The 20,152-nt window shown below is 42.1% G+C and overlaps 3 protein-coding genes across 3 annotated transcripts in view; 2 read left to right on the top strand and 1 right to left on the bottom strand.

Annotated features, from left to right (window-relative positions):
* unc5b (unc-5 netrin receptor B) overlaps nucleotides 1-3,227 on the top strand; it is a 46,209-nt gene extending 42,982 nt beyond the window's left edge. The window contains exon 17 of the mRNA XM_084561326.1: nucleotides 422-3,227. Within this exon, the coding sequence (XP_084417452.1) occupies nucleotides 422-587 (166 nt within the window). The 3' untranslated portion in view covers nucleotides 588-3,227. The remainder of the gene's footprint in view (nucleotides 1-421) is intronic.
* A 2,418-nt stretch (nucleotides 3,228-5,645) lies between these two features.
* Nucleotides 5,646-11,607, top strand: slc29a3 (solute carrier family 29 member 3). Its single transcript, XM_084562064.1, has 7 exons — nucleotides 5,646-5,758; nucleotides 6,694-6,797; nucleotides 6,888-7,311; nucleotides 7,927-8,009; nucleotides 8,348-8,574; nucleotides 9,928-10,090; nucleotides 10,321-11,607. Exons 3-7 carry the CDS (start codon nucleotides 6,982-6,984, stop codon nucleotides 10,934-10,936), a joined length of 1,419 nt encoding a protein of 472 aa, XP_084418190.1. The 5' UTR covers nucleotides 5,646-5,758; nucleotides 6,694-6,797; nucleotides 6,888-6,981; the 3' UTR covers nucleotides 10,937-11,607.
* On the bottom strand, nucleotides 11,547-19,913 carry psap (prosaposin). Its single transcript, XM_084562063.1, has 14 exons — nucleotides 19,759-19,913; nucleotides 16,999-17,132; nucleotides 16,814-16,888; nucleotides 16,600-16,725; nucleotides 15,606-15,821; nucleotides 15,373-15,516; nucleotides 15,241-15,297; nucleotides 13,622-13,762; nucleotides 13,411-13,503; nucleotides 13,136-13,319; nucleotides 12,889-13,052; nucleotides 12,721-12,801; nucleotides 12,501-12,608; nucleotides 11,547-12,331 (listed from the first exon to the last, which is right to left on the bottom strand). The coding sequence occupies exons 1-14, from the start codon at nucleotides 19,790-19,792 to the stop codon at nucleotides 12,296-12,298; spliced, it is 1,593 nt and encodes a 530-aa protein (XP_084418189.1). The 5' UTR covers nucleotides 19,793-19,913; the 3' UTR covers nucleotides 11,547-12,295.
* Between the last annotated feature and the right edge of the window lie 239 nt (nucleotides 19,914-20,152).

The raw sequence follows: 20,152 nt of genomic DNA, 5'->3' as shown, positions 1-20,152 counted from the left end.
GGTTTCTTTGTTCTTGCTGCCGAATTGTGTAAAATGTGCCATGTCGATATTCATATTGTCTGGCGTTAGATGTATGGAGTTGTCAGTTTAGAATTGGCTTTTAAGTGATTTTAATTCAGACGGACAACTGTGAAAATATCGAGTTAGATCCTCCTCATTCTGGATCTGGAAAATATGAGTAGAAAATTAAAAAATAAGACTCAGTCATGCATATTAAACAATTCTAAAAGAAGCCAGAGCATGTTTCATCTTTGTAATTAGGTAACTCTTCTTCGTGAAATATGATAGTTAAGTGGGCATCAATATTGGACTGTCTAAATAAAGTTTTACCGGCAGAATTAATGACTTGATATTTTATAACTGGCAATGGAGTTCTCCGTTCTCTTCCTCTAACAGCTTGCCTCGTCTGTCTTCTCCTCAGGTATTTGAACTACTTCGCCACAAAGCCTAGCCCCACAGGTGTTCTCCTGGACTTATGGGAAGCTTGTCACCAAGGTGACGCAGACCTGGTCTCTCTGGCGACCGCGCTGGAAGATATGGGCAAAAGTGAGGTGCTGGTTGTCATGACAACAGATGGGGATTGCTGATTGGTCAAGAAACAAGAAAGAGCAAGACCCTTTTTTTTCTTTTTTCTTTTTTTTTTTTTTCACACCACCGGGATGAAAATAAGAATACCTGCCTATGAATATATGAATATGCACACCCTGGCACCAATCATAAACCCACAGAGCGTTTTGGTTGCTTCACATGTACTGTATTACCTCTGCCTCATCTCCCTGCCACGGCCACCATAAACCATTTCCATGCAGGCCATCCAACTTGCTAGCCTGATTCAGCTTGAATCCTCCAAAGCAATGTTGCATCTGCAAGATGTGAAACCAATTTGAGAGTACCAAGGCGTAAAATGGGTGTAAAGTCATCTGTCGGATGTGGTGTTGACTGTCTTCAAATCCTGAAAGTGACTTGTATATAAATAACAGTGCTTTGGGACTTAAAAAAAAAAAAAAAAAAATCCATGTATTCAGCACACTAAAGGATGCACAATAACACGAACGCTAACATGGGGTTTCCCAAGTTTCAGTAGCAGCATGAAAGTGCATGATTTAACACCATCTCACCTCATGGCAGGGTTTGTTTTCTCCATTGTCATTCTGTGTGTGAAGTGAATGACAGGCAGCACCGACCTACCTACCTGCAGCCCCTCCAGGCTACACACACACACACACACACACAGACAAAGTGGTCATTAATCGCCTATGAATCACACAGACGGGCGAGGATTTCTTGACTAACCGCTTTAAGGACCGAACCCGCAAGGTTTGAGTCATATCACTTTGGGCTGAAAAAAGAAGAAGAAGAAGAAGAAAAAAAAAGCTTCCTCTTCTTCGTGGTGGGAGGGTGGATTGCAGTTGCGTTTCTTTCAGAATTGGCGGATAACTAGACTGACTCTTTATATTGTACCAACAAATGCCTCAAAGCCTTGGCATATCATTCCGACTCACAGGGGTGTTTCTCTTTCATCTCTCCCTGCATTCCTCTATCGCTCCGCCACACTCATATCTGCTGAGAATAAACTGCAGGAGAGCTTTCTGGTCACCCCTTAAAAGTTTCCTTTGGGGAACGCTCTTTAATTTATTATCCATATTTGTGGATTGCTTTTTTTTTTTTCTTCTCACATTGTCATTGATGTTATGATCATACAGAACCAGTTTTTATCATTTGTGCTTGTTTAGGCCCCTCAGCTGCTGCGTTTTGTTTTTGATCCTAGTAGGGCAGGCCAAATGGGGAGAGTTAGGTGGAAGGTGGACGCCTCCGTTTTGAATAGCAGAACCGCGTTTGTGTTGTTTTTAATAACGCGCATCGATTCCAAATGTGCTTTGTAATCGGTAAGACGTGATTAGAGGTGGTCAAAGGTCCTGTTGGATTTACTGCATTTTGGAGGCACTTTGCTTCGCCGTCACGGAAGGCAGTTTCCACACTTAAGAGACGATTATACAATAAATTAGCCTTGCATTGAATCGACTGGGCAGCGGGGGGACCATAAAATTTACCTCAACGCTAACTGAATTATGTTGCAATCTGTTCTCTGTCCACCACTCATCTGTGTGTCCATATGTCCATACTACGGCGATCTCAAACTCATTATGTTTCTCTGCAAGCTATTATCTTTATCGTTGCTTAATTTCTGTTACTGAGTTTTTCTCTCCCTCAAGCAAAAAAAAAAAGTGTTCATATACCACAATAACCAAAACACAGGCAGTATCCCTCCTCTTCAGCAGTGAGTCACTGTTTGTGTGAATGAAATGAATGTGTGCGTGCGCGAGTGAGTGAGTGAGTGGGTGCGTGTGGGCAGGTGGGTGTGCACGTAGCGGTATGTGCACATTCTTAAGATCTGTCATTTCTCTTTGTAAGTGCTATGCAAGTACAAAAAAAAAGTGAAGCATTTCGACTTCTTTTGTTTCCTGGAAGAGTAATTCTATTTTTTCAGATCAGGACACTGACAGGGTTTTAATTTTGTATCCTAAAGTGGTTTGAGAGCGGTCTCACAGTTTTTGATGATGCTAGCCTGTGTGGGAATTCTCCATGTGGACTGGAAGAATTGGATCGCCAAGCCAGGAAACTTCTACTGATAAAGCACACGCGGGGAAAACATAACAAAGCGGTGCAACGGCTACAAGTACGAGTTGTGACTAACTATCATGAACTTGAGCCCCTGCGGGCCTTTGCTGTGAAGAAATCATCTGAACACAACCAGTTCGGTACTTTGGATCCCTAAACGACTGCAGGACGTTTTTCTTTCCTCGGTTCTTGTTACAGAGACTGTCGAGCAGTAGAGTACAACAGTGTTTATTCGTCCAGATTTCTCGTGTGTCTGCTGGATCTGTGGCCATATCTCTGGATATTTTATGCTGGAGCTATACTGGAATGGAACTTGCTCCCATCGAAGAGGATACTTCAGCCTTTGTTCGAGAAGTCAGACATTTTTACAAAAAAAACAACCTAAATGGATTCAGTGACATTATTTTATCTCTGTAAAGTACCAATTGTATATAAATGTCTAGCCTTCTTACCTGTAACTAAATATAATTTTTATGCAATAAATTATATTTCTTAGTTTAACAACAGTGTTTGTGTGTTGTGGTTTTTATTGAATTAACACGACTGCCAAACCAGGGCACTTGCAGTTTTACATAAATATCCGCAAAGCTAATCATTGGAGCTTAATGCTCAGTTTGGTTGCACAGAATTACTGCTGGCATCTGTGTGTTTTTGTCAATTAGTGCACATTTTCACAGAAAATGCAGAGCTACTCAACCTGTCCCACTTTGCCTCACACCTCACTGGAAAATTCCCTTTAGGTCCATTTAGCTTTGAAAGCTTTTAACTGGCAGCCTGTCTGGTCTTCACATTAACAAGGTCTTAGAGACTCTAATAGTGGCCTTTAAGGACGTAATGGTCGTTTAGATCGAGGAGTCTAAACTCAGTTTTTTTTTTTATGACTGGGGAATTGTTGAGGCTCTTATATCAAAACCAAATATCCCAGTGAGTCATCTGAAGTGATTGTGTGCTGCAGTACGGTCTTAATGGCAGGCAACACTTTGCACCTGTTTCATTAAATGCACTCTTAATTGAGGACTGATACACCGGCCTTTAGTGCAGGAGTTAACCGAACCTTTTATAATGTGCAAAATGGTGGTATAAAAGCTCACTGACTCCTTCTTCAACCCAGCCTCTTCACCTCCACACTTGATGATTTAAGTGAATGAATCGACGGGGAAGATAATACTGCTGAGACCACACTGCAGGCCTACGTGCATGCATGCACATAGCATTAGTAAAGCGGTTCATCTGACCAGAAATTAAAACTCATCAAGAGTATTTAATGTCTTATTTAATTTTATTTAATAGTGTATGCAAAAAACAAGGAGAAAGGATGACTGAGAACCCTCAATGACAATGTAATTGATGCTATAGTCCGCAGAGTAAGAACAAAGGGGATGGATGCGGTTTTAGGCTCACAGTGTATGATTTGTGCAGACTGACCCTGCTTGTTGTTGCCGGAGGAGAAACAGCTGTTTTATCAACTGTGAGTTGGATAGGCTCCGAATTTGGTCAGTGATTCATTTGATTATGATTAGTTTAGTCAAGTGGTGTCTGCTCGTGGTGAGCCAAGACTCTACAGGTTTTCCCTCCAGCCAGTGATCATCACCTGTTGTTCCATTTGATTGAGAAGAGGGCTTTCAGTCTTTTCATTTCTTGCAGGTGCCATTATTGGTTTCACATCCAAGTGAGGCAATGGCGCACCAGTGATCTAACAGTGCCCTCTAATGGTAAATGGGACCTACTGCCTAACCAAACCTCCTCAATAAACTGTATTAGCCAGTACACAGTTAAATCAAAACTGACTCTGGCAGCATTTTAAATAAACAAGAACCATTTAAGGTTAATTATTCGATAATAAGAAATTTAATTGGGTCTGACACACTCTACAAGAAGGGACAGAGCAGGCACTACCTTCTGAGGCGACTGAGGTCTTTTGGAGTAAAGGGGGCACTCCTGAAGACCTTCTATGACTCTGTAGTGGCATCAGTCATTCTGTACGGAGTGGTCTGCTGGAATAGTGGCATCACAGAGAGAGAGGAAGAAGAAGGTGGATAAGATCATCAAGAAGTCCAGCTCATGTCCTGGGCTGCCCTATGGACTCAGTGAGGGAGGTGGGTGACAGGAGAGTCCTGGCTAAAGTGTCATCCGTGCTGGACAATGAGTCCCACCCCCTGCATGGTGACCTGACAGAACTGAGGAGCAGCTTCAGTGACAGACTGCTTCACCCTCGCTGTGTGAAGGAAAGATACAGAAGGTCTTTCCTTTCTGCTCCTGTTAGACTCCACAACGGACATTCTCAATAGGTGCAATATTATTATACCAAGGTGAATTCAATTTGTGCATTTTTTTTTATCCTATTCTGTTTCATTATTTATCTTTTATAAGCTACTCTTTTTAGTCTTGATATTTGTTCTGCCCTCTGTGTATGCTGTTGCAAACTGCAATTTCCCCATTGCGGGACAAGTAAAGGTTTTTATTATTCTTATTCTTATTAATACATTTGACATTTGCCTTGAACAGTAAACTTTAAACACAGAGCTTCTTTAAATGGTATGACCTGAAAATTCAATATTAATGTCATCATAGCCTTTATATTAGTAATTGAAATTCAAGCATTCACCGTTAAATGTTTGTTCATAAATACGTTTTGACACTTATATTGGTTAACATTTATTAGTACATTGAACACTCAAACATGTTTGGCGTCACATTCATGAGAAATATAGATAAATTCTGCGATTATTTTTATTTTGAAGCAACTTTTTCATAGTTCGCATGGAACTGCGGGACTTCCGGTATGTGCGTAAAAGTGTCAGAATAAAAGCGTGGATTACAGAAACTTTCCTACTTGTGTGGTTGTATTTGATTTCCGAAATACATCCAGTCTATTAAGGACATTCATGGGTTATTAAAATGCAATTTATATCGCAATTTTACAAGAAAATGTAAGTTTAGATTCAGATTATTTTAGATTTGTACAAAAGCCGCTTTAAATCTGAAGGATTACACCCGGAAGTCTCATTGTTGTCACCGCTGGTGAAGTAGTGATCAGCTGACCAGAAAAAGAAGTTTGCTCCTATGAAATGGGCTTCAGTGTCGGTGGACTACTTCTTTAGACAACACAAAGCGCGGCGAGAAAGTCTTCAGGTGTGAGGTAAGTTTATGGTTTATTTAAATTTTTAAACATTACGCACGGCTCGAGTGGGTTAGCTACGTTTGCAGGTATTTATTCAACGCCCGGCTACCAGCTAGCCTCTAATGTTTGTTGATTAATACCTGTTTACAGCGGTGTACACTCTAGATACACGTAAATTAGATTAAAAACATGAAGACCACGACTGATGAAGCAGCATAATTGTGCAATGAATTGTGTAAGCAGTGGAAAAAAACCGAACTTGTAACGCCACGAACTGCTGCTGAGGTTTGAGGTATTTAAATTTGTTTTTTTTGTTTTTTGTTTTTCCCTGGGTAAGCGTCATGTGAATTCTAGTTCCCCATTAGTGGTGCACATAGTGCTTTAGGGTGCGAAGTCAGCCGTGTGCTGTGTGTGTCAGCCTTCTTTTAGTCCCCTTAAAACAGCGAAGATTTAAGGAAGTATTCCTCCTGAAAGCCTTTTTTGTTTTGTTCCTCTCAGTGACATTCATGCATTCGTGCCTATCTCATGACTGCTCCTGCACACGTAATTCACCAGTTAAGGCTGATCATGCGGTTATGGGGAAAGGGGGGAAAAAACACACACTAAACATGGAAAATGTGATTTTAAAATTTCTAGTGATTTCTTTAAATTGCTGTCTTGAATTAGGTGTCCTAAAAAAAAAAGGTGTGGCAAATGCAATGAGTTGCTTGTTGACTCCAGACAGTAAGTGGGTTCACTTCCACACTCTGCTACCAAATAATATAATGCAAGGGTCCTCGTTCATGTTGCTGGTGCAGCAGTAGGAATGAGGACGATATGTTCCTGTGACATTCCACATCTAAATCATAAAGAGCTGACAGACCATGTGTATTGGGTCTCTCTTGAGATGTTTCTTTGGACATTAAGTGCGACCTATTAAGCGGCTGCTTTAAATGAGTCTTGTTTCACTGCAGCATCGGAGTCACTGATCTCCACCAGCTTCAGTGCGGATACACCTCCAGACTATGGCTTCCCAACAGTCACAGTTTTTTTCCTTTGTGGACATGCACAAGTAAAAGTAAGTCTCATCTGAATTTCAAACAGTAATATCATTACTGTTTGTGGCTGTGATGTTTTTTTCTCATGTGTCTCTTCTTCTCCTTCACAGCTTTCTGTTTTACTCTTCCTGCTTCAGCGTTCTTTACTGCCTCCCCTCTTCCTCTCAGTCTTAACGTCGCGGGTACCCTGGATCCGGAGTGAAAATGGACAGCGCAGAGCCGGTGCAGCCCAGTCTCAACTCGGCTTATCATCCAGCTGCATTTGGCGACCGTGACGTATCTGATGATGATGATGAGGAGAGCGAGGACTGTGGTCCCTCTGCGTCTCTTATGCCCAAACATTCCCCGGCGCCGTTGGCCGTGCGCTACAGTCCCGACGACTCATACTGTTTGGTTTACATCATCTTTTTTCTGATGGGCATCGGGTCCCTTCTGCCCTGGAACTTCTTCATTACAGCCAAACACTACTGGCTCTATAAACTTAGCAACAGCACTCAGCACGGCAGTGGTGGAGAGCAACGATCAGACCTCAGCGTGAGTGAGAGAACTTGTGTGTGTTATATACTGTGTGTGTGCACAATAAGATGCACATTTGTGCTTCTGACATGGATCTGTGACAATCCCATGATGAATGGTATGACTGATTGCCCCTTCTCATGTCGCAGGGATCTGCTGCAGCACAGTAATGCAGTTAGAAATGCTTGTTAAATTGAAAAGGAGACAGAGAACGGTTCATTGATTCTTTTTAGGCTTGTAAGTAATGATTGGGTGTTCTTTCTGTATTCACATCAGCCTATGCTGACTTATCAGCAAATTCACTGTAGCATGTAGCATGCTGTGATGGCTAACCAACCAGCAACAGCTGCCTGTCAACAAGAGTCTAGTCAAAATAGCCAATTATTTGTCAGAATAGCAGAAGGCTGCTAAATCTGTGAAACAGTGCATGAACTCTGTTTGTGTATTTCTACTTTTCTTTGATGAATACCTTCTTATTTGAGCAAATAATCAGAGGAAACAAAAAGAAGGAAATAGTTTCATTGATTTTCTAAACTCTCCTCCCCTCTCACTTCCTCTTATTGTCTTACTGAGTCATCTGTGGCTGCTTGATGCGGATCCTTTAACAGAAATGTTTTCTTTATTTGTTCACAGGACTACTTTGAAAGTTATCTGGCCATCGCCTCCACGGTGCCCTCTGTCCTGTGTCTGATTCTCAACTATGTCCTTGTTAACAGGTTGATTCCCAGTGCACGCACACACTCTCTAAATGTTATGCTGGTACAAGGATGCATTTGTCCTGTGTAGGGACCTTAGAGGACTAAGTTGCAGTAATCTAATTGCTGTATGTCTCTTTACACACTCTCTGTACTTTATTCAGCTCAGTTTATTATTAATGTGGATAAGTAAAAGCTCACTGTCTGACATTTGTGTGTTGTGCACGGACGGTAGCCAAACTATTTCTGGCTGGTTCCTGCAGCACAACATGTGTTCCATGCTTCGTGTTGATCAATGGGTCTTTGATAAACTCCAGCCTAAACTCGGTGCTTCTCATGTGTGTATGTGGTGTTCACAGGTTGTCTTCAAACACGCGGATCCTGTCGTCCCTTCTTGTGATTCTGTTGGTGTTTGTGGTGACCACGGTGCTGGTGAAGGTGGACGTGTCGGAGCACAGGACGGAGTTCTTTACCGGCACACTGATCAGCGTGGCAGTCGTCAGCGGGGCCTCCAACCTCTTCTCTGGAAGCGTGTTTGGAATAAGTGGCCATTTTCCCATGAGGGTCTCCCAGGCTCTCATATCAGGTCGAGTTTATTTGCATGTTGCCAGATTTTGTTTGTTTTATTTTTTTTTACCAAAACACATTAAATTTACAGTTTCACTCATCAGGCATAACATTATGTTACTTAGACATGTAGCATCCACCTAGACCAGACCAGACACCCCCACCCCATAGCAATGACACTCTTTGTTGGCAGCAGCCATCCCCAGCAGAATGCAGCCTGACACAGACACACACACAAAAAAAAGCTTTAGGAACAACTAAAAAAAACATGAAGAACAGCACAAGGTGTTGACCTGGCCTCCAAATTCACTAGATCTCAAAGTGATCAGGTATCTGTGGGATGATAAACAGAGGCCCCTCCCTTCAAACCATAGGACCCAAAGGCCCCCACTAACACTATCCTGTAGCCAGACACCACAGGACACCCTCAGAAGGCCCATGTCCATTCTCTGATGAGTCACAACTGTTTTGGAGGCACAAGGGAGACCTACACAATATTAGGAAGGTCATAATGTTATGCCTGATCGGTGTACATAACAAATATGAGCCTAAAGTGCAGACTTTAATTTGTTGATTATTTGTTCATCAATTAAGCAAGTAAAAGATGCTTCACAACACAGATGGACAATGACCCAAAACACACTGTGAAGGCAGCCCGGACATTTTTATAGATACAGAAGGGCTAATTCTTCAATGGCCAAGTCAGTCACCTGATCTCAACCCAGTGGAGCTCCCTGTCAAAAATAACAACTTAAGCCAAATGCAATGAATCCCTGGCAAAGCATCAGAAAGGGTGAGACCTATTCTTTGGTGATGTCCATGGGTTCCTGACTTCAGGCCATCATTGCCTGCAAAGGATTCTGGACACAGTATTAAATATGAAAATTTAACAAATGCATTTGAGTCCCTGGAATGAGACCACCATTAATATGAAAACCTTGACACCTACTGTATATACGCATATGTATATTATAGAACATTATTTGTTTTCATAGACATCTGAAATAACAAAAACGGTGTCTATGTCCAAAAATACATGAATGCAACTTTTTTTTTTATTGTGCGTCTTTGTGTTGTCACAGTCTGCACTAGTATTATGATGGTGTGTGAAAACAGAACAGATATAATGCACAGCGGAAATGTTGTGAATACACAACAGTTTAGCTGGTTAGAATTATTCCTCTTGTCCAATGTCCACAGAATGAAGGAATAAGGAGATAAAAATAAGATTAACTTACTGAGTCAAGTCTCTTGCTAAATGTTGTCCCTCTCTCCCTCATTTTTTTTAAAGGTATATTTAATGTGTCAGTGTGGTGATTGTGATTACTAAAATTGAGGTCCCTTATTTTGTGTATTTATTTTTTTGTCTCAGGCCAGGCTATGGGAGGCACCCTGAGTGCAGTAGCGTCAATAGTGGACCTTGCTGCGGCTGAGGATGCAACAGATAGCGCTCTGGCCTATTTCCTAACAGCTGATGTCTTCATCCTGCTCTGCATCGCAACGTATTTGCTGTTACCCAGACTGGCGTACTCAAGGTCAGTAGCAAGTGGTTATAAAACCTCCTATTACATACCACTGCATTTCATATGACTCTGGATACTGTGGGTTATAGATAGATGTGCAATAGAGTGTCATTCAACGTACTGTCACTAGGTGGTGCCAGAGTTACATGCGTTGTCATGAATGCTGTCTTTGAGGGCACAGCTGTACTTTTTAAAAGTAGTGCAATCTGCTTATACAATAACACAAGTTCTCTTCTCCCTAGACACTACATGCTGGCAGCAACATGCACCAGTCCAGAGGAGCTGAATGAGGATGGTGGTGCTTCACACGCAGTTCCACCCCTGCGGCCTATCCTAAAGAAGATATGGGTGCTTGGCCTGAGTGTCTTCTACGTCTTCTTTGTCTCCATCATGTTGTTCCCTGCTTTATCCTCAGGGATCCAGTCTGTGGACAAGGACAGTGGCAGCCCCTGGACAAACACTTACTTCGTACCCTTTACCAGTTTCCTCCTGTACAACGTAGCAGACTTCTGCGGCAGGCAGGCCACAGCCTGGCTGCAGGTCCCCGGTCCCACCAGTCGAGTCCTGCCTGCACTGGTGCTGTGTCGCACTGTCATGGTGCCACTACTCATGTTCTGCAATTACCAGCCAAGGGACCACATCCATACAGTACTGTTCAACCATGATGTGTACCCTGTGGTCTTCAACTGCCTGCTCGGTCTCTCTAATGGCTACCTGGGCACATTGCCGATGATCTATGGCCCTAAGGTGGTACCTCGGGAGCTGGCAGAGGCTACAGGTGTGGTCATGTCTTTCTTTCTCACACTGGGACTAGCTACTGGATCTGCATTCTCTGTGCTTATTGTGCACTGTATTTGATTTTTTTTTTATAAAAAGAAAGAAAACCTAATGTGTTGAGGTATAGTGGAGCGAAACACTAGAGTCTGATGAGCACCAGAACTTAAAAACACCAGTAAAGCCAAATTTCTGCTTTAAGTGAAAGTGCCAACGAGCCTCAACTCCTTTATACCTCGATTTAATGTTTACATTACATTAAGCTACTTTTGTAATCAGTGCAGTCCATACGGACATGTGCACAAATTTGTCAGTGACAATTTCAGGTACGTTTTGCAGAGAGTGTTAAATATTCATTTAACGTGTAGATGATAAAGAAGCATCACGGTGTAAGATACAGGTTGAAAAACTGAGCTGATGTTGAACATGTGCTCTTGTTTCTGCTAGCTGTAAACATTTCATATTCAGTTTCACAAAAACTTGATACAAACTTGAAAATGTCCTCGTTGTGGTCTATAGTGCAAACATTTGTATTTTTCTTTAATCTTGTTACATTGATTAAACCAAATGCCTGGACGGAGAAATTAATCTTGAGACTCGGTGCATGTTGTAATGTGCAGTACATAGACAAAAATAACGTAAATGTTCAGTGTTGTTTAAGACGCCAAACGGCAATGAAAAACAACAGACCAAGTGGATTGGGATCACTTTTAATTGTTAAAAAGTTTTATAGATCAAATGACAGTTGGCCACAGGTTTAAAGCAGATATTTCAATTGGAGATATTTTCTGTGCATTAGTCACATTGATTTACAAACAGTAGGAAGTGTGCAAACAACTTAAGGTACGATCAGGACTTACTACCTCCTCATAAGCTCATAAAAACAAGAACACCAACATCTTCTGTGTACAGAATATAAACTTGTTCAAGGATCAGACATACGGCTAAAAGTGATGCCAGTCATTAATACACTGCATTGTCACCTGTATTTTAGTTCAGCTCCTCCAGGGACAAGGAAGCCAATCTGGCCGTAGGGGTGCACCAAAACAGCAGCCGTCATGCTCTGTCAACTTTATCCAAAATGTGAAAATGTAATCTGTATTCTTTCACCACACATAGCAAGCAGCATAGGTAAATGCAGCTCAAAGCTTTGCGACTTCTGCTCTCTGAAGAATAAGTGGCTGAGTTGCAGGCTGTTATTTAATCACTCCTCCTCCTCTGCCCAACACACAGACCCAACCCACCCAAAGAAAATACAAAACATCCAGTCCCTTTCCACCATGACATCATTCAAAAAGTTAATTTAAACATAAACTGCAGTTGTTTAATTCTATTTAAAAAAAAGAAAGAACAAAAAAAAAAAAAACAGGACAAAAATTAAAAGTGGGAAGCAGCACTACAGTATTTTTAATTCCCTACAGGTCAGTTGATGGTAGTCTTCCTCTATACCCAAACATGGCGTTTGCAGTGAGCCACAGCCTGGAAGACAGAAACAAATGTTAGACAGGTGTCTTCAAAGCAAAGAGTTAATGATAACACTGAACAGACACAGCTTGATGTTAATATACACACACAGATCAGCAACATCATTACAACCAATCTGTCAGTGGGTGGAATACATTAAGACATGTAAGACTTCAATACTCACATTGCACTGAGTTGCTGTCTGCATGTTCTTGCACCAGAATGCAGGTCCCCAGCTGCATTGCTCTGTTCCCAGAAGTCTGTGCAGAGCTGACGGGCAGGCTCCCATTTTCTGTTACGTACACACACACAAACACATCTCAGATACTAAACTGTATGCTGCAGGTCTGCAGAGCAAGTCAATTATCCCATTCGCTATTGATTTCGTAATAAATGTCCTTTACCATGCACACAAAGTCTGGGTCGAGCATCTGGAGAAGAAGTTGGATCAGGACTGGCTCATACTGTTGAACCATCTGGTCGCACTGTAGACACAGACAGATGGTATTGTGAGGCTGCCACATTAAGGAAGGTAGAAGTTACACAATATAATAAACTACTGAACTACTCACCTCGGTCTGGAAAGAGGGAGGCAGGAAGCTGCATACTTTCCTCACAGCCTCCTCAATCTCAGCCTCTGTAGCGTTTTGCTCCAAAATGCCATCAATGTAATTAACGGCCATCTTGCACACCTCACAGTAGCCGCCAACGTTAAAGCGAGTCTGGTCGAGTGGAGCTGTGAGGAATTATCGGTACAGAATAGTTTAAATTCCTAACGCTTTCCAAACCCAAACCCTGACTTCGAGAGTGTCAACTTACCAACATATGCACGACTGGCCTGATTGCAAAGTGCCAGCACTGTGCAGACAGTCTTGGGGTCAGCCTCCTGCACCAGCAGGTCGATGATGGCCTGGCCGTACGTCTCAACCAGGTCCTTACACTGGGCACTCAGAGAGGAGGGCAGAAGCGTGCAAACCTTCTCCACAGCTTGAATAATCTCCGTCTGACACAAAACAGACAGGTCAGTACATCTGAAGCAATCTGAAGCTTATTTTTATGCTCCTACTGGATGGATCTAGAGGCACAGCACCCACCTCTGTTGCATGGTCCTGCAGCATACTCTCCAGCTGTTTCATCACATACTCGCAGATGGCACATGTTGGGGAATCACGGACACGCACCATGGGCTAGAACACAAAAAGGTGATGTCTCATGAGTCTGTACTCCGCTTCGTAACACATTCATGTCTAGTTATAACAAATACTCATAAGAATCTGAATTAAAAATCGGTCAAATGTGACTTACAGTAGCAGACTTCTCAGAGACCACACTGGTGGCAGGGAAAAGCTTGGCAGCAGGCACACTCTTGGCAGCCAGGAGCTTCATCATAGGAACGGACTCCAAAGCAGGACAGAAGCCAGCGTGGGCGCAGATATCCTTGGGTTGCTGAGGATAGAAGCAGATAATTACTTTAGGATACAAAGTCCTGAGGGGGTTAAAAAAAAAACAAAAAAAAAAACAACCAAACCAAACGTATCCACATTGCATGCTGTTAGCATTATATTTGCTGTTACCACCCATGCAATATGCATATACTTCTAGAAAATAAATAAATACATACTAATGCAGCTTTCTGTTACCATTACCAAACACACACCCACGCTGGCAAAATGTTTATGTGTGCAGTGCTGACTCTGTCATCCAACAAGGTCACCCACATTCACTTCAGTGTCATCAAACAAAAAATAAAAAACAAATAAAACGGTGCGTCTCTTAAGGCCGTGACACACCAAGCGGACGGTTGGCCATTTTCCCGGTGTCTAGCGTCTGGGACTACTAGGACCCCTGTCGGTGGGCTTTCATGCTCATTCTAATTCTGATAGTCTGAAGGCGGCAGAACGAATCAGTAAAAGATCACCATTACACGAAAAGGAGAAATGGAAGTCACAAAGGTAAACAAAAAAATTTGTATTACATCTAATCTGAGTATTATACTACACACATACAATGACATGATCGTCATGAATGAATAAATAAACATGATTCAGGAAAGGAATGAATGGAATGAGCTGCTATTTACTTTTACACAGACCTAAACCTATGTGCTAGCTGGCCCTTGGCTAAAGTCTCTGAGGTGTGTTCAAGTGCAACTTTTTGGCCCAAACCCAGACGACGTGATCCGCATGTCCTTTGTTGTACTTTGATGCCGGCTTGGTGTGTCCGTACCTTTAGTTTACTTGTTTGTGTAAATTTAGTTACAAGGTTGAAGCACACATCGTCAAGTCAGAGCATACTATGAAAGACAGCATGCTCATTTGATGTGAAGCACCAGTAGAAAGTCTTAATGTAGCCTTTAAGTGTTTCGGTGAAATACTTCCTCTAAATGTTAGGTCATTAGCCAAACAAGCGTGTGGAAGTGAAGTAGTCTCTCTCACAATTATATCACCGTTCACATGCGTCTCTATGGAGCGTGTAGTGCTAGGAGTGGACAGCACAAGAAGCAAGAGCTAAGGGTTAAAAAGCTACAGGCTGAACACAGAGTGACCTACCTGTTCCTGGGGAGCAGCATACAAAACCCAGAGCAGGAGAAAACAGAGCAGAATGACATGGATGGAGAGGAGAAACGTAAAGAAGGAACACAGGCGAGAAAATGTCAGAAGAAGAAGAAGAAGAAATTAAAAGAAAAAAAAAAAGGAAGTAAGCAATTTAAAGCTTTGAGTTAACTGAAGTCAGCAGGCCAGGTGGTGCTGTAGGACTGAACATGGGCGCAGCACCACCGAAATGTACACATTACCACAGAGACATTAGTCTTGATGACAGGCATCGAGTACTAGATCATAATGGCTATTCAAATATGCAAACAAAGGGCTTTTCTTCTTTGAATCAGGTAAAGCACATAATGTGGGGGGTGTCAGAAGACTCACCATGGACATGAGCTGCTGAATAACGACGGTACCGTACTGGCCAACATACTGCTTGCACTGCAATGAAATTAAATACAGTTAGTACACAGTATAGTCCGGAAAACCTGCATTTAATTCATGCAGGACACTCACCATTGCAGACAAGCCTGGGCCCAGCAGGTCGCACTGGTTCTCAATGTTTGCAATAAGAGAGTCGATGAATGAGGTGTTGGCCTTGGCTTCGGCTTGAGCGTCGGTCAGGAACTTGATGCAGTCCTGGCACACTGTATCACTTTCCTACAGAGGAGATGGGTAAGATTCAGAGCCAAACGTAGACAATGCAGATGGAGAACATGACGCCGTTCATGCGGGAATGAACAGTGTACCTGCTTTGGAGCCTCCTGTTTGGGGGCCTCCTGCTTGGGGGGCTGCTGAGGATAAAGGAGCTCAGGAATATTCAGGAGGAAGGGAGCCACTTGCTGGGAGAGGTCAACCTGAGGGATTTCATTTGACTTGAGCTGCTCCTTGGCATGAACCTCAGCCAGGGCTGCCTGCTGAGACTTGCAGAGACCCATAGCGCCGCACACCACAGCAGGATCGTCCTAGAAAAAAAAGAAAAATTTAAGTTACTTCGATAAAGTATGCTTTTTTCACTCCCTCTATTCAACTGCCCCATTTAGACGAGGAAAGCCTTCTGTATAGAGGGTGTAATCAGACATAAATAACTTCACAGGCTGCAACTTCTATGTGAGGTAAGCAGCTCCTTTCGCTGTGCCCTGCTGTTCACAGACTCATGCCATGCTGAGCATTAAATCAGATCACAGTTGTTTACAGAATGATGGAAAGGGCCAATTGTTAAAATGACAAAAAAAAAAAATCTGTTTGGCTGTATGCTGGGACCCGTCGCATCAAAATGCATTTTCCGTTACCACTGGTAACAATGATTGGCACAGAGCAATTTGCATGTAAAATAATGTTTGTATGGAGTTTATCAAGAAGGGTCATTTGTTTTTACAGTTGCTGCAGCAGGTGAACGCTCAGACAGGGACAACTAAACCAAAGGCTCCTAGTCATGAGGTCCGGCATTACACAATGCCTACTCTGTTCCCATTTAGATTTAAAACTCACTTCCCCATCAATAGCCCTATTTGAGCCGAGCGCACTTTGCTCACACAGCCACTTCTGTTTTTCCCTGTTTTTCACGCCAAGTGGAAGATTGGCCGTTTACTTAACATTTCTCAGATGAAGGAGAACGATAAACTGACAGACAAACTACATCATGCTTTACTCAGACTTGTGGTGGCCCTGACGTTATTGTGGATAACTGTGAACAATCACCAGTGTTTCCATCTATATTTAAACAAGTTAAAAGGTGCTCACCAGCTCTCCAGTGATGATTCCAATGATGACGGGAAAGTAGTCGTCCACAATCTCCTTGCACTGTGCGCTCAAGCCTTGTTCAGGGAGGAGCTGGCAGGCCTTCTCCAGATACCCAAGAACCTCAGCCTGTATTAACACAAATACGTCGATCTCAGTCTTGGTAAGGTCGAACGCAAGTCGTGTGGTTATCAAAGATATTTTCTTTTCATCTCACCTCAGTTGCATTTTCCTTGAGGATTCCCTCCACCACCATCAGCACTTCTTTGCACAGGTCACATGGCACCGTTTTCTGAGGCCAGACAAAATGTAAATGACGTACATGTAAGCGTTACAGGATACAAATAAAAAAAAAAAAAGCATGCTTTTCTTGAATGGCAATTAATAAAAGAAAAATCTCACCATCTGTGGCTTGTTCCACACAGTCTGCTGGCAGTGACTCACAGCCCCGCACAGAGACGCCGTCTTTACATTCTGACACCAATAGGTGGGGCCACGAGCACACTGCTCAGTGCCCAGCAGAGGGGTCGCAACAGCTGAGAAGAAGACAAAAAAAAAAGGTCAGATTTCATAAATGATTACTGTTTAAGTCTACAGTAAGGCACACGCAGAAATTGGAAATTCAGACTACTTCTGCATTTGTTCCATTTCTCCCCTTAGGGGAAAACCAGGTACGTAATTCCCAAACATTCTGTTATCTTGAATTTCTTGAAAGGCTAGTTTAGCAAATGTAAAGTGGAGTTTATGTTTATTCCAATGTGTCTGGCCATTCTACCCATAAAAAAGGGGAAATTAAAGACTGGCTTCCTCAAAACAACAAGGGAGGAAGTTGTTGACAAGTTACTTTCAGCTGTGATGGCGATTGGCAGGTTTAATTTTCGAACCACCCTGTTGCTAAGGAAGACAGAACGTCAATCTAAAGCCTGTCAGCAGAGTTTGATGAAAGCCTTTAATATCTTATAGAGGTTCATTTTGATGTTTCAGCAGTGACATTGACTCATCAGTCACCCAGAGTCATCTCCTGTGCCAGCTTTGGGTCAGTCTAATAAAGTTGTTGCCTACACGAACCCTTCATCCTTCACAAACGTGCCAGAAAAGCAGTTGCGGCCTGACTGTAACTGCTATTAAGGATAAAAAAAAAAAAAATCTTATCAGCTTAAATTACAAAGAAGCATTCACCCATGCCTCTAAACATGAGTCTAAAAGGGGAAGCTGTTACTTACATAGGAATCACAATTGCAGAAGTGAGTATTAGTGGTTAAAATAAATATATTTTCTTTTAGGTCAGTGCACAGAAAAGATCACAGTTCTTCTTATTCAGTGAAGTGAAAAACAAAGAGGTGTGGGAAAGCACCCAGCAGTCTGCAGCAACTGCTTTCGGTTTTCTCCGTTAGTGTATAATTAAGCGATTGCTACAGATTTCTTCACATATATGAAAAAAATATATAAAATAATATACGCTTTGTCATACGACTGAATGACCGCTTCAATTAACATATCGTCTTATAGGTGATAAAAGCACAAACAAGTTGTTCAGGATATTAACGGCTCAGGATGCAAGCGTCACCAGAGGGGCTGTGAATGGACTTTGGTGATAACAGCCAGGAAACCTTCAACCACCCTCCGCAGCGCGCTCCCACCCTCTCCCACATGAGTCACATGAGCAGTCTGACAAAATAACAGGCTGTTCTCACGAAGACGGGCTGTTCCAGTGAGGACTGACATCTCTGCACACGGTTTTAAAGACTGCAGTAAAGCGTTTACGGGTAACAAGGCAACACACAGCAGCATGAACCTGTTGTAAAGTTTCCATCGACAGAAAAAAAAAAAAAAAAAGATCAGACAAACTTGTTTTCCTTGAACTCTGCAAAAATAGCTGTAACTCTACATGTCTCCACTGACTCACTTTCGGTGACTGTACTTGAAAAAGAGAAAACTCATCATAAAGTGAGTGATCAACATCGTCACATGACAAAGGAAAGCACAAATGGATTCAGATGACATTCAGTAAATGTCCAGCATCAGGAAATGACCTTCGATGTGCAATTTTTTGCATTGAGTAAGCGCCACATTACTTGAAAGTACAAGGCACATGTCGAACAATATGACTGAACTTGTGACTAAGGAATGCCTTCAACAAATGCATGCAAAAAATGTGGAAGTGCAAAGAAAGCATTACCTCACTTTAGCCAGAAGTCTAACTGAAGATAAGCACCAAATACACAAAAAACAGAAACGGTGCATTTCTAATGGGCTGACAGATAGCGCAGTTTCACTCCCTGATAAGAAGTAAACAAACGCCATTCATCTCTGATCCATATTCCAAATATCACAAGACCAAGCCAACAATATGTAACAGTATAAATAGCCCAAGTGGTTTTGTAAGTCGTGCATTGCTCCACAGCAAGAGATAACTAGTTCATTTTCACTGACCCAGTTTGGTTTGAACATAAACCTAAAACAGGGTCATATAGCCATTAGAGATAACAGTCAGTAAGCACGAAGACATATAAGTCATAAAAATCGAGGCAAAAACTGAAACTGTTAACTGAAAAGCTGAAATGAAAGCGGATCATATTTAAAACTTCCCTATAAAAACTAAAGTAAAATGTCACCCTCCAGCAGTTACCTTACATGTATAATCATGTCTAACCGAAACAGATATGTAAATGAGCTACTGGCAGCTAGCTCGCCATTTGAGTTTTAACTTTAATAGCTTCTTGGTGACGTTCAGAGCCAATTACAAAGACAAGCGTTTATCTAGAGCTAACGTTGTTGTAAAAATATATATTTAGCATCCGCTAGCTTTAGCCGAGCCGTTACTAAGGCCAGCGGGCCAATAACAACGCCTCTAAACCACAAAGCCACACGGTAATTATTCGTTTTATATCGAATTATTTACAGATTTATCTTTGTTTAATTCTGAATTAAACGAAACACTACGACCGAGCGATTTATTTTTATGAAACAACGGGAGGTATAAGCCGGCGTCCACGGTTAAAAGTCGACTTTGTTTACCAAAGCTAGCGCTACTTGAAACGCTTCCGCTTATGTTGAAACGCACTTCGTTACACAACCGAAGAATGATAACTTATACACACCTATAATGTAAAAGGCACATTTTATTTTATTTATTTGTTTATTTTAGAGAGCCGACGTTACCTGTAGACACGAAAAGTAGAGTTAGGAGCAGCATGACTCCGCTGTTTTCCGGCTGGTCTGTTTGTGTGTGTGTGTATCGGCGGATGAAGCGAGCTGAGCGGAGAACAGAGAGAGCACTGCAATGCAGGACGGGAGGCGTGTTGATGCCTTTATGATGATGGCTCACTGTCAGGTGACTCCTCCACCAGACATGTGACTGTGGCTCAGCAGCGGTCACAGAACGAAGGAGTCAACAAAAGATCAAGACACTTGGAAACCTATTTTAATTCAGAATATTCTATATTTACCCTTATATATCCTATTTGACCTATATTTTTATAGCATAATATAATGTTTATACATGTGATATGATTGTATATTTCATATGTTAAGACATGTTTATTAATCCCACGTA

The sequence above is a fragment of the Chelon labrosus genome (assembly GCF_963514085.1).
Source record: "Chelon labrosus genome assembly, chromosome: 15".
Taxonomy (NCBI): domain Eukaryota; kingdom Metazoa; phylum Chordata; class Actinopteri; order Mugiliformes; family Mugilidae; genus Chelon; species Chelon labrosus.
The sequence above is the reverse complement of the archived record's forward strand: the minus strand, read 5'-3'. Positions and strand labels throughout refer to the sequence as shown.

Bases quoted from the DNA above. Each gene is read 5' to 3' on its own strand.
- slc29a3 (XM_084562064.1), top strand. From the start codon at position 6,982: ATGGACAGCGCAGAGCCGGTGCAGCCCAGTCTCAACTCGGCTTATCAT. The intron at 8,010-8,347 runs GTTGATTCCCAG...TGGTGTTCACAG, and splicing joins AACTATGTCCTTGTTAACAG to GTTGTCTTCAAACACGCGGA. The intron at 10,091-10,320 runs GTCAGTAGCAAG...TCTTCTCCCTAG, and splicing joins CCCAGACTGGCGTACTCAAG to ACACTACATGCTGGCAGCAA.
- psap (XM_084562063.1), bottom strand. From the start codon at position 19,792: ATGCTGCTCCTAACTCTACTTTTCGTGTCTACAG. The intron at 15,298-15,372 runs GTGAGTGTCCTG...ATTTCATTGCAG, and splicing joins GCCCAGGCTTGTCTGCAATG to TGCAAGCAGTATGTTGGCCA. The intron at 13,053-13,135 runs GTAAGTTGACAC...AATTCCTCACAG, and splicing joins GGCCAGTCGTGCATATGTTG to CTCCACTCGACCAGACTCGC.